The following is a 14,489-nucleotide window of genomic DNA, read 5'->3' as shown; positions in this document are numbered from 1 at the left end:
ATGTCCTTAGGTTAGTTAGGTTTAATTAGTTCTAAGTTGTAGGCGACTGATGACCTCAGAAGTTAAGTCGCATAGTCCTCTGAGCCATTTTTGAACCATAGGATCGACGAAGAAAGGAACATATTGAAAACCATTAAAGTAAGTAAACACCACTTAGAGACTAAGCCTTGCATCTGTCGACTGGCGAACTGCAAGTTACAAGGCAGTACGAGAAGCTATCTATGATTGTGGGAGATCAGTATATGAAGGAGGTCTTTGCTCTGTCGGACATGTCCGAAAGAACAGATACGATCGGTGACATGCAGCTCTCTCAGAATGAAATGATAATGAAATCAAGACGCTAAGCTGTCGACAGGCGTTGATATACATCAACGGGGTCAGTTTAAAATGTGTTCCTCGACCGGGACTCGAATCTGGGATCTCCTGCTTACGTGGCAGACGCTCTATCCATCTGAGCTACCGAGGGCACAGAAGATAATGCGACTGCAGGGATTTATCCCTTGCACGCTCTCCGTGAGACCCACATTCCCAACTTAATGTCCACCCACTACATTTGTAGTGCCTTTGCCCATTACACTCATTACTCGCGGCAGACAATCTTACCGAGTCCCGTAAGAGTTCTTCTTCTGTGCTGGATGCACACGCATTTCCCGAACTCTTACGGGACTCGGTAAGATTGTCTGCCGCGAGTAATGAGAGTAATGGGCAAAGGCACTACAAATGTAGTGTGTGGACATTAAGTTGGAAATGTGGGTCTCACGGAGAGCGTGCAAGGGATAAATCCCTGCAGTCGCACTATCTTTTGCCGTGTAAGCAGGAGATCCCAATTTCGAGTTCTAGTCGGGGCACACATTTTCTACTGTCCCGTTGACATATATCAACGCCTGTCGAAAGCTTAGGGTCTTGATTTCATTATCATTTCATCTGATCAGTAGGTTGTCAATCACTGCACCCTTTATTGCCAGTAGACGAATCCTTACTCAAGCAGCTCTTCGTCTGGCTTCACAAAGGGCTGAGTGGACTCGGTACTACACCTCCCTACCTCAGAAAAAATCTGGAGAGGTACCGGGAATCTAACCACGGTCCTTCTGCACCGACGGTGGAGACGCTACCATGCGACTACTAAGTCGGTCTAGATGAAACATACGGACGGACGGAAGATGTGTCAAGACACCAGGGAACAAATTTCATGGTAGTAGAGGGAGCCGTAGAGAGTAAAACTGCCGGGGAAAACAGAGACTGTAAACACTCAACAAATAATTGAGATCACAGGGTTCAAGTGCTTCTCTGAATGAAGCGATTGACCCAGCAGAGTAATTCGTGATGGGCTGCATAAAACCAATCAAAAGACTGTTGTTGTTGTTGTGGTCTTCAGTCCTGAGACTGGTTTGATGCAGCTCTCCATGCTACTCTATCCTGTGCTAGCCTCTTCATCTCCCAGTACCTACTGCAACCTACATCCTTCTGAATCTGCTTAGTGTATTGATCTCTTGGTCTCCCTCTACGATTTTTACCCTCCACGCTGCCCTCCAATGCTAAATTTGTGATCCCTCGATGTCTCAGAACATGTCCTACCAACCGATCCCTTCTTCTAGTCAAGTTGTGCCACAAACTTCTCTTCTCCCCAATCCTATTCAATACTTCCTCATTAGTTACGTGATCCACCCACCTTATCTTCATCATTCTTCTGTAGCACCACATTTCGAAAGCTTCTATTCTCTTCTTGTCCAAACTAGTTATCGTCCATGTCTCACTTCCATACATGGCCACACTCCATACAAATACTTTCAGAAACGACTTCCTGACACCTAAATCTATATTCGATGTTAACAAATTTCTCTTCTTGAGAAATGCTTTCCTTGCCATTGCCAGTCTACATTTTATATCCTCTCTACTTCGACCATCATCGGTTATTTTACTCCCTAAATAGCAAAACTCCTTTACTACTTTAAGTGTCTCATTTCCTAATCTAATTCCCTCAGCATCACCCGACTTAATTTGACTACATTCCATTATCGTCGTTTTGATTTTGTTGATGTTCATCTTATATCCTCCCTTCAAGACACCATCCATTCCGTTCAGCTGCTCTTCCAAGTCCTTTGCTGTCTCTGACAGAATTACAATGTCATCGGTGAACCTCAAAGTTTTTACTTCTTTTCCATGAATTTTAATACCTACTCCGAATTTTTCTTTTGTTTCCTTTACTGCTTGCTCAATATACAGATTGAATAACATCGGGGAGAGGCTACAACCCTGTCTCACTCCTTTCCCAACCACTGCTTCCCTTTCATGCCCCACGACTCTTATAACTGCCATCTGGTTTCTGTACAAATTGTAAATAGCCTTTCGCTCCCTGTATTTTACCCCTGCCACCTTCAGAATTTGAAAGAGAGTATTCCAGTCCACATTGTCAAAAGCTTTCTCTAAGTCTACAAATGCTAGAAACGTAGGTTTGCCTTTTCTTAATCTTTCTTCCAAGATAAGTCGTAAGGTCAGTATCGCCTCCCGTGTTCCAACATTTCTACGGAATCCAAACTGATCTTCCCCGAGGTCGACTTCTACCAGTTGTTCCATGCGTCTGTAAAGAATTCGCGTTAGTATTTTGCAGCTGTGACTTATTAAACTGATAGTTCGGTAACTTTCACATCTGTCAACACCTGCTTTCTTTGGGATTGGAATTATTATATTCTTCTTAAAGTCTGAGGGTATTTCGCCTGTCTCATACATCGTGCTCACCAGATGGTAGAGTTTTGTCATGACTGGCTCTCCTGAGGCCATCAGTAGTTCTAATGGAATGTGGTCTACTCCCGGGGCCTTGTTTTGACTCAGGTCTTTCATTGCTCTGTCAAACTCTTCACGCAGTATCTTATCTCCCATTTCATCTTCATCTACATCCTCTTCCATTTCCATAATATTGTCCTCAAGTACATCGCCCTTGTATAAACCCTCTATATACTCCTTCCACCTTCCTGCTTTTCCTTCTTTGCTTAGAACTGGGTTGCCATCTGAGCTCTTGATATTCATACAAGTGGTTCTCTTCTCTCCAAAGGTCTCTTTAATTTTCCTGTAGGCAGTATCTATCTTACCCCTAGTGAGACAAGCCTCTACATCCTTACATTTGTCCTCTAGCCATCCCTGCTTAGCCATTTTGCACTTCCTGTCGATTTCATTTTTGAGACGTTTGTATTCCTTTTTGCCTGCTTCATTTACTGCATTTTTATATTTTCTCCTTTCATCAATTAAATTCAATATTTCTTCTGTTACCCAAGGATTTCTATTAGCCCGCGTCTTTTTACCTACTTGATCGTCTGCTGCCTTCACCACTTCATCCCTCAGAGCTACCCATTCTTCTTCTACTGTATTTCTTTCCCCCATTCCTGTCAATTGTTCCCTAATGCTCTCCCTGAAACTCTGTACAACCTCTGGTTCTTTCAGTTTATCCAGGTCCCATCTCCTTAAATTCCCACCTTTTTGCAGTTTCTTCAGTTTCAATCTGCAGTTCATAACCAATAGATTGTGGTCAGAATCTACATCTGCCCCAGGGAATGTCTTACAATTTAAAACCTTGTTCCTAAATCTCTGTCTTACCATTATATAATCTATCTGAAACCTGTCAGTATCTCCAGGCTTCTTCCATGTATACAGCCTCCTTTCATGATTCTTGAACCAAGTGTTAGCTATGATTAAGTTATGCTCTGTGCAAAATTCTACAAGGCGGCTTCCTCTTTCATTCCTTCCCCCCAATCCATATTCACCTACTATGTTTCCTTCTCTCCCTTTTCCTACTGACGAGTTCCAGTCACCCATCACTATTAAATTTTCGTCTCCCTTCACTACCTGAATAATTTCTTTTATCTCGTCATACATTTCATCTATTTCTTCATCATCTGCAGAGCTAGTTGGCATATAAACTTGTACTACTGTAGTAGGCATGGGCTTTGTGTCTATCTTGGCCACAATAATGCGTTCACTATGCTGTTTGTAGTAGCTAACCCGCACTCCTATTTTTTTATTCATTATTAAACCTACTCCTGCATTACCCCTATTTGATTTTGTATTTATAACCCTGTAATCACCTGACCAAAAGTCTTGTTCCTCCTGCCACCGAACTTCACTAATTCCCACTATATCTAACTTTAACCTATCCATCTCCCTTTTTAAATTTTCTAACCTACCTGCCCGATTAAGTGATCTGACATTCCACGCTCCGATCCGTACTGATAAATCAAAAATAATTCATGTCTTGAAGTATATCAGCACTATATCATGCTTCTCTGTATGTAAAAACAGGGAGTGTGTTATTAAATTATAGTATGCGTGTCTTTGTTCTGTTGTATATAGCATCTTTCGTCGTAGCCACTATAGGAAAAACTTTAAATATAATGACAAGTATCTAAGTAAATAAATACTAGTATTGTAAACGACAATATCCCTGGTCTTTCCCACACACTTAAGCAAATGATCTCATGATCGCATGAACAATTGGGCGTTCTCGTGTTTTTTTCAAGTAAAATAAAAATTAATACTTAATCTGATGGTACAATTTTATTCTTTACACATTTCCCTTTAAGAATTCATTTATATGTTTACATCGGACACTCGCTATAATATCTGCACCGAAAGGTAGGACCCCTTGCACCTGGAACATTGGTCATCGGGGAGAATTCCGAAGTCCTCCAATTGAACTCGCAACAAAGTAATGTTGTATAATTAATTTTCAACGTATTTTCTTTCAGCATACATAGGATACTTGGAAAATATCAAGTCCGAAGAAAATGGTGGCGTTATGAAACAAATGTCGTTTTCTTCGTCCACAAAATCGGGACAAAAGCGTGCAGCGAAAATCAATATTTCAAGGTCTAGTAAAACGGCTGTTACACTGACAGAGAAGTCTGCCAGCATTAAATTGCGATCAAAATCTTATGTAACGTTCTCAAGTAATGTTTACTGCCGATTTGAAAAATACGATTTCGAAAAATACGTTTAAAGATGTGGGTTAAATTTCTTGGAGTTAAATTAAACATACTTCTAGTCAGCGATTCCTGGACCATACAGCATTCATTCCAGATCCAAAGGAAGTCCTCCTCCATCTTTTCCGTGGCCATGGTGGTCCTGAGGACCTCTATGGCAGCTTCTTTCATCAGCTGCTCCGCCCTTTCGATACGCTTTTTTGTAGAAGTTTTAACAGGCTGGTCCGATCTCCAGTTCCATCACGTTCGTAATTTCCATAATGCTTCTTAAGTCGTCGTTGAAATTATGTGTCGACTACTTTTTTCCTGCTGTGAATGGTTTTCGGAGACACTTTTCCACAAATCGACTTGTAACTCAATAACCGAGTTTCTGGCGAACCCGGCATGAACGCTACAATACAGTAGACATCGCAGAGAATATTTTAATTAAAAAAATCGATTTCTTGAAACTCAAAGAGGACTACACACTTACCCGAACAGATAGAGAATGTTGTTGACAATGAAGTAGTCATTTCCAAAACATTTCTGTGCGATATCATTTATTTTATATCCACGGAAATTATATTCGCTGACTACACTCAGCTATGGATCTCGAAGGGGTATTTTCTACGCATCTTTAGTATTTATACAATGAAAACTTTGTGGGAAGATTTCTACTTAATGTTAAAATGAAAAAGTTTTTGGCTTCGTCCACATGCTTGAACACCATCTCACTTAGGATTAGGAGAAGAAACGTTACCGTATCAGATTTCGTTGTGCATAGGTATTGTGTAGTTTTAGTCGTCTGGAATGTTTTACACTCTCGAGGGTTGCGCGAACTCCTTGTGTGTCTACTCATCAAACACTTCATTTATTCTGTCTTTTCTGTCTTCCAGTTGTCCTTTTTTTTAAGCACTATGGGACTTCTGATGTCCTCAGTCCCCTAGAACTTAGAACTACTTAAACCTAACTAACCTAAGGACATCACACACATCCATGCCCGAGGCAGGATTCGAACCTGCGACCGTAGCGGTCGCGACGTTCCAGACTGTAGCGCCTAGAACCGCTCGGCCACTCCGGCCGGCCCCAGTTGTCTCTGATTTAAAATTTTGCATCGGATAAATCTGTTCTCTGCGTGTGCCGCGAAAAACTTAAATAAATAATCTAATTGGTATAAATGTTCGTCAACAGTTGTTCCATTTAGAAGACTTACCATCAGACATAATTATATGCTGTATACAGTTGGAGTATGGGGTCAATACAAAAATTTTTACTACATAAAAAATCGTTGAACTCACCAATCCTTGGTTCGTAGCATGACTATTGTTTACTAAGGAACCAACTATAAATCCGTATACAGTGTGTCTGAGGAGGAACGTTCAATATTCAGGGATATGACAGGAACGGTCATTCGAAGCAATACAGTATAGTAAACATAGGCGCTAAACTGCATACGTTAAGAGCTATGAAGACTTGTTCATTTTTGGTACTGTGTGACAAATTTCTTCTTATACAAGCTTTTTGCCTTCCTTATTTTGGGAGGAAGTATTAAGGACAAAAACAAGAAACAATCGTCTAGTAAAGACGGGCTCTAAAATGCATACCTTCAGTGCTATGAGCGCTTGTTCAGTAGAAGAGCTGTAGCATAGATGAGCAAATACTCACAGCTCTTAAGGTATGCTGTTTATAGCGTATGTTTACTGAATCTTTTTTCCTTTTCTTCGTCCATAGTACCTCCTCCCAAAATAAGGGAAGTAAAGAGACGGCGGGAGATGAGATTTGTTCCGTAGCATCGAAGATGAAGTGCTCCCAGCTCTTTAGTTACGCATTTTAGAGCCCATGTTTACTAGACTTCGCATGATCGTTCCTGTCACATCCCTGAATGTTGATCATTCCTCCTGGGAGATTCTATATACACCAACATTTCTTGTAAATAAAAACGTGCTTATTAAATTTAATAGAATCCTGCTTTGTTTCTTGGGTCATCCATCGTCTAATTGGTTTAATGAGACCCGCCACCATTCCCTATCCCATGCCAAACTGTTGATCTCAGAACCACGTACATCCAATATGCTCTGAGCACTATGGGACTCAACATCTGAGGTCGTCAGTCCCCTAGAACTTAGAACTACTTAAACCTAACTAACCTAAGGAAATCATACACATCCATGCCCGAGGTAAGATTCGAACCTGCGACCATAGCGGTCGCGCGGTTCCAGGCTGAAGCGCCTAAAACCGCTCGGCCACACCGGCCGGCCGTAGGATGTATTCCAATCTCTCTTTTCCCTTACAGATTTTACACTCCAGCTTCTTCTAGTACCAAACGCGTTATTCCCTGGATTCTTAACTCAGGTCCTATCATTTTGTACCTTCTTGTCAGTGTTTCGCACGTATCTCTTATCGCACTGGCTCTGCTCTACTTTTGAAAACACGTGACGTCAAGCCCCAGCGCAAGAGCACGCGAAAACGAAATTTACTGCAGTCAGTAGAGAACCAGGACATGCTTAAAATCTTCACCGACGCTACAACCCTACCTGAAGACCTCCTACTCATACAGTAAAAATAAATTGGGTTTCTTTAATAAATACATTCGGCGACGGCATACCAGACGGAATATTTTAAAATATGATACTGACAACGTAATTAACAATATTCCAACAGAATCAAAGTAGACGCGTTTGTGAACTAATTTCGAAAGTTATAACGCTGTCAAACGAAATCTCGTTTCAACAAATTTTTAGGCTAATTAATGCTATCTAAACTGGGAACTATATTCGCATGTAATAGTACAGCTGCCACGGTGTGGCAAGTAAACAGTCAGCAAGTGAATGAGTGTGTACATACGGTGCTATGTAAAATGGTCATGTCGCATTGTTGACCGGGAGTCCCTATCCGGGGAAGTTCGGCCCCAGGTTGCAAGTCTTACTTCGGGTGACACCATATTGGGCGACTTCCGTATCGGCGATGCTGCAATGACGACGAGGGCAACACGATACCCAGTTCACGAGCGGAGGAAATCCTCAATCCGGCCGAGAATCGAACTTGGGCCCGCAGGACGGTAGGCAAACATGTTACCACTCAGCTAAGCAGGCGGACGGTGCTATGTGATAACTTGCAAATGAGCCCACAACTGGTTATTTGTGTTGTAGTTACCCAGAGCTACTGCTTTGGTAGCGCATGATTATTCATGTATTGTGTACAAACTCGTCTGACTTTCTAAAATGTTGCAGTGTTTATTTTTCGCCCATTTCCACATTTGCATATATAGTGCGTTGGATACGTTTCCCGGGACATAATTTGAGAATGTTGGAAATAATATTCCTAGCAGTAATATCTCCTCGACTAGAGTACACCTATACTTTGTCTTCTTATGTTGTTAACGCTTATTTGTATGTATTAACATACCATTTTTGCAAGTATTGGTTAAGAGGGAAGATTAAGTAGTGGTCAGTAACACACACCGTTAAATTTTCAGAATCCAAGTACCTTCAGTTCTTACATTTAGTCATTATTTTCAGTTTTTACGTAAGTCATTTTTTTTTCTACATCTTATTTTTCATAAGCTAGTTTCCACAGTTAAAGACTGTGGTTCAAATTACCCTCCGGCTATTTACGTTTCCTGCGGTTCCCTAAATAGCTTAAGATCAATGTTGGGATGTTCCTCTTCAAAGTATACTGACGTTTTCCTTCCCCAGCCTTTTAGCTCTAGAGTTCGAACGCCAACGGCATCGCGATCGGCGGACGTTAAACCCTAGCTTGAGTCATTCTTTGTCTGTTAGCAACTGATATAAACAACAAACTCAGTACTTGATGTACTGGTTCCTCACAGAGAAAGTGGCTGTGATTGTGCTAGTGATATTAAAAGATAATCAGGTTGAATCGTAATTAAGACAAGAGCACTGTTAGCGGTCTCAGACCTCGACGTTGCATTTGCGTATAGTGCCTCTGCGTTGCTCAGTATTATTGGGAAGAGACTAACTGGAATATATAGACTGAACAGCATATGACTAATTCAACACAAAGATAAACTTGTTAAGGCTTTCACAGCCACATGTCGACAAATTCCCTACTGGCTTCTTTCTGGGATTGTTCAGCCGACTTTTGTTTGATGATTTTTCTGACGTTTAACCAGCACGAGTGGCTGGCATTGTCAGAGCTCCACCTTACGTTTCAGTCCACTACCACAATATTACAGAAGGGTTAAGAAAGAAACGGAATATAGCTGAGAGAGTGGTAATTTACGGGAGAATTTCTGGGTCACTAAGTACAAATCAGTTAAATTTGCCAACGGACAGGATATGGAGCTTTTGGAGATGAGATAGAGATGGTTTATGTTGTGGAGACTCGCCACAGTCTATTGCTCTTTTTCATGGGATACATGATTACTTGAAAAATCTGAGAATAGGAGCTTAATCAGCTGGTGAAAAGTATGTGTGGAACAGAGTACGTCGATGCAGCTGAGGCAGGGAACGTGGTGTCAAAGAATAATTCTCAGACGGTGAATGGATTTTAAAGTAGCGAAGATGCTATCAAGCTGAAAAATTAAACGTAAGATCAAATAAGGCTTCATTTGCATGTGAATGTTGGCAGAAGAAGTTAATCCTCGCGTTTGGCCTGTTAGTGGTTTTGTTCCATCGTGTGATTTCTGTTGGAAAGTTAGGAAGTAGGGCTTTCAGGTTAATTTTTTCCGACCAGTAGTCCCAGATATTTTGAAGTAATAAAAAGCTGCATCGGCGGCTTGGGTGTAGAGAGAATTCAAGAAGACGTACCCGGCAAGTGACTGAAGTGGATGATTCAGCGTCATATTTTGCACTCATACAAAGAATCTCAGAACATATTCTCAGCTCAACTGAGATGCCTCGAACACAACGACCTTATCAATACCAAGCAGTGCGGATTTCGAAAACACAGATAATGTTAAGTCCAACTCGCACTTTTCTCACATGACATACTGAAATCCATGCATCAAGGCAGTCAGGTAGATATAGTCAATCTCGATTATGGAAAAGAATTTGATTCAGTGCCACACCAAGGCTTAATGTCGAAAGTACGATCATATGGATATCAAGCGAAATTTATGGCTGGATTGGTAGGAATGAAGAAGACTCATGGACAGATATAGAAATAGCTTCAGATGTACCCCGGAGAAGTGCTGATTGGTTGGTTTGGGGAAGGGGACCAAACAGCGAGGATTAGGGTAGGATGGGGACGGTAATCAGCCGTGCCCTTTCAGAGGAACCATCCCGGCATTGCCTGAAGCGATTTAGGGAAATCACGGAAAACCTAAATCAGGATGGCCAGACGGGGGCTTGAACCGTCGTCCTCCCGAATGCGAGTCCAGTGTGCTAACCACTGCGCCTCCTTGCTCGGTCAGAGAAGTTTGTTGGGTCCCTTGCTGTTCATGTTGTGTATTAATGACCTTGCGGAGAATATCAATACTAACCTCAGACTTTTCACAGATGATGCCGTTATCTACAATGATATATGCTCTAAACGAAGCTGTGCAAGTATTCGATCATACCTTGATAAGTGGTGCAAAGAGTGATAAATTGCTACAAATGTTCATAAACGTAAAATTGTATGCTTCTGAAAACGAAACAACGTAGTATCTTATGAATATAATATCAATGTGTCACAGATGGAATCGATAAACCGACACAAATACCTGTGTGTAACACTTCGTAGGGACATGAAGTGGAACGATCACATAGGCTCAGTCGTGCGCACAATAGGTAGCAGATTACGGTTTATTGGTAGACCACTAGGAAAATGCAATTAGTCGTCAAAGGAGGCTGCTTACAAATCACTCGTCATTAATTGTCGAAGTAAATAGCTGTTCTATATTAAGTTCTACACTCCTGGAAATGGAAAAAAGAACACATTGACACCGGTGTGTCAGACCCACCATACTTGCTCCGGACACTGCGAGAGGGCTGTACAAGCAATGATCACACGCACGGCACAGCGGACACACCAGGAACCGCGGTGTTGGCCGTCGAATGGCGCTAGCTGCGCAGCATTTGTGCACCGCCGCCGTCAGTGTCAGCCAGTTTGCCACGGCATACGGAGCTCCATCGCAGTCTTTAACACTGGTAGCATGCCGCGACAGCGTGGACGTGAACCGTACGTGCAGTTGACGGACTTTGAGCGAGGTCGTATAGTAGGCATGCGGGAGGCCGGGTGGACGTACCGCCGAATTGCTCAACACGTGAGGCGTGAGGTCTCCACAGTACATCGACGTTCTCGCCAGTAGTCGGCGGAAGGTGCACGTGCCCGTCGACCTGGGACCGGACCGCAGCGACGCACGGATGCACGCCAAGACCGTAGGATCCTACGCAGTGCCGTAGGGGACCGCACCGCCACTTCCCAGCAAATTAGGGACACTGTTGCTCCTGGGGTATCGGCGAGGACCATTCGCAACCGTCTCCATGAAGCTGGGCTACGGTCCCGCACACCGTTAGGCCGTCTTCCGCTCACGCCCCAACATCGTGCAGCCCGCCACCAGTGGTGTCGCGACAGGCGTGAATGGAGGGACGAATGGAGACGTGTCGTCTTCAGCGATGAGAGTCGCTTCTGCCTTGGTGCCAATGATGGTCGTATGCGTGTTTGGCGCCGTGCAGGTGAGCGCCACAATCAGGACTGCATACCACCGAGGCACACAGGGCCAACACCCGGCATCATGGTGTGGGGAGCGATCTCCTACACTGGCCGTACACCACTGGTGATCGTCGAGGGGACACTGAATAGTGCACGGTACATCCAAACCGTCATCGAACCCATCGTTCTACCATTCCTAGACCGGCAAGGGAACTTGCTGTTCCAACAAGACAATGCACGTCCGCATGTATCCCGTGCCACCCAACGTGCTCTAGAAGGTGTAAGTCAACTACCCTGGCCAGCAAGATCTCCGGATCTGTCCCCCATTGAGCATGTTTGGGACTGGATGAAGCGTCGTCTCACGCGGTCTGCACGTCCAGCACGAACGCTGGTCCAACTGAGGCGCCAGGTGGAAATGGCATGGCAAGCCGTTCCACAGGACTACATCCAGCATCTCTACGATCGTCTCCATGGGAGAATAGCAGCCTGCATTGCTGCGAAAGGTGGATATACACTGTACTAGTGCCGACATTGTGCATGCTCTGTTGCCTGTGTCTATGTGCCTGTGGTTCTGTCAGTGTGATCATGTGATGTATCTGACCCCAGGAATGTGACAATAAAGTTTCCCCTTCCTGGGACAATGAATTCACGGTGTTCTTATTTCAATTTCCAGGAGTGTATATGGTTGTTGCAGATTTAAAACTGTGAAACAAAACAACTGCATTAAATAACTTAAAATCCAGGAAATCCACAGCATGTGGTAACAATATATATATATATATATATATATATATATATATATATATATATATATATATATATATATATATATAAAGTGTGTGTGTGTGTGTGTGTGTGTGTGTGTGTGTGTGTGTGTGTGTGTGTGTGTATGTGTGTGTGTGTTTACAAAATTTTGTCTGTTTTTAATCTATAAATAGTGTCGTAAAAACTCAAATTTATATGTATACAGGTAGTAAAAAGATAATAAAAACCCCGCTGATGATGCTGAAACTCCAGCGAAACATGTCTGGGGAATAAAAATAAAAATTGTGTTTTGCCCAAGGGGGACACTCTGCAGGAACAAATCTACTGACAAAGTTTGAAGAACAGGCTTTAAATAATGGCTCTAGGAAGATACTATAATATCACTTCCACAAGAATCGAGAAGACAAGATTAGATTTCGTATGTCACGCACAGAGGCATTCAAACAATCATTAATCCCGCACTCCATACGGAATTTAGTGAGGAAAAGCCCTTAAAACTGGTATAATGGGAAGTACATTCTGCCACGCACTTCATAGTGGCTTGCAGAGTATAGATGTATATGTAAATGTGGAAAATACGTAACTGATGGACGTAGTGAAACTGGGTGTAGTGTAACAATAGTACTAAATATAGCTCGTTGTGGTAGTGGTTGTATTGTTAATAGCAGAAATCACTGTGGTGCTGGCAAGTGGTACTGTGTTAGCTGTAGCAGTAATTGTATTCATCTTACACGCCGATGTAGGAAAAAATTATTAAATGCTGGTATTAATAATCTAAATAAGGATAAATGTAGTCTGTATTTAAACTGCAGGTAACATGATAAAATGTAGAAAATATGTGAGTGGTGCCATGATGGTTGTTGCAGGCGCGTGGTGCGGACGGGTTTGGAGTCGGTGCCCGACCTCACGGGGCTGAGCCGCGCCGCCGTCGTACACATGGTGTAAGTACCACAGCACGCTTGTAGTACACTCCAGTCTCCTGCTTCTGAACTGGCAGCACAGTGAAACACGCTTTAGCTTCTTCTATGGAGGCCTTCCTTTATAGCAACGTTTTTTTTTTTCCTTTCTTTTCTTATTGTTTGTGTAGTTCCTGTTCCATACATTATGTTTGTTCTCATTCTCAAACTTGATGGCAAAGGCCACAAGATGTGTTTAGCACAACGAAACGAATTCATGATGTAGTCAGTGGTGCTGTTCAATCATGCAAAACCCTCGGCAGTAATTACAGGAGAAACCACCGAAGTATTTCGTCCCAGAGACATTTACGTGACAATCTACAAATGTACATGCCATCTAACTAAAACACTGCACGGCCTTGGACTGACACACGTTCTAAAGATTAACGTGAAGCCTTCACCTACTAAACAAAGGAAGACCACAATAGACTACAGCCACTAAATGGCTGAAAATGTGTATTAAATCCCACAACCATTATACACACATATAAAACCTCCTTTACTTCCCATTATTGCCTACTCGAATATAGTATGAACTTCGGCTCCTCCAAAGCTTTACCATTCTCCCTGCAAATGACATGCACGTCACTTTATTTTAAACACCTTCTTCCACTTGTACACTATAGCGGCTCACTTAGTACACCTTCGCCTTCCCTACACCTCTCATATGCTTTAGTCTCAGCACGCTAATCTCCCCCATCCTTGATAACCCTGGCCTGCTACCGCTCCTCTGTCAACACATCCCACCTTCCCTTCATCTCCAAACTCTCCAGATCCTCTTACAGTGTTTCATTTGAGCGTATAGGTGATTTAGAAAACAAGTTACGAGTGCGCACTTGTCGGAGCAGTTATCCCTCTACTTAAATAGTCTCCCATTCACAAAAGCTATATTATTTTCTACTGTAGGGTTACTTTCTGTTTATTATCTCCACCTGCCAGAGTAGCATGTATTAATTAATCCGTTTCTGTCGATAATCTTGTACTGAAGTAGATGGAATCGCAGGTACGGCGTGTATTAACTACAATGTAATAAAATCAAGTCATTTAATGCAGTTATCGTCTTTAAATATTTTACAGTTTATCCTTGACCTATACCATTATGAAAACCATAGCACATCAAGTAATGCGCAAAGTTACTTAAAGGGTCCTCAGTCCTATAGAGAAAGTGAATTTTCAGTGTGTCATGAATTTTAATCTTTTCTGATTTGTTTTTAGGTAATGA

At 42.5% G+C, this 14,489-nt stretch overlaps 1 protein-coding gene across 1 annotated transcript in view; it reads left to right on the top strand.

Moving 5' to 3' along the window:
* Positions 1-14,489, top strand: part of LOC126132440 (lutropin-choriogonadotropic hormone receptor) — a gene marked incomplete at its 3' end in the record, with an annotated part of 796,081 nt that overhangs the window by 458,392 nt on the left and 323,200 nt on the right. Inside the window, 1 exon segment of the mRNA XM_049915180.1 lies at positions 13,178-13,252. Coding sequence (XP_049771137.1) covers positions 13,178-13,252 — 75 coding nt within the window.

This window comes from Schistocerca cancellata, chromosome 1, assembly GCF_023864275.1.
Source record: "Schistocerca cancellata isolate TAMUIC-IGC-003103 chromosome 1, iqSchCanc2.1, whole genome shotgun sequence".
NCBI classification, from domain to species: domain Eukaryota; kingdom Metazoa; phylum Arthropoda; class Insecta; order Orthoptera; family Acrididae; genus Schistocerca; species Schistocerca cancellata.
The sequence above is the reverse complement of the archived record's forward strand: the minus strand, read 5'-3'. Positions and strand labels throughout refer to the sequence as shown.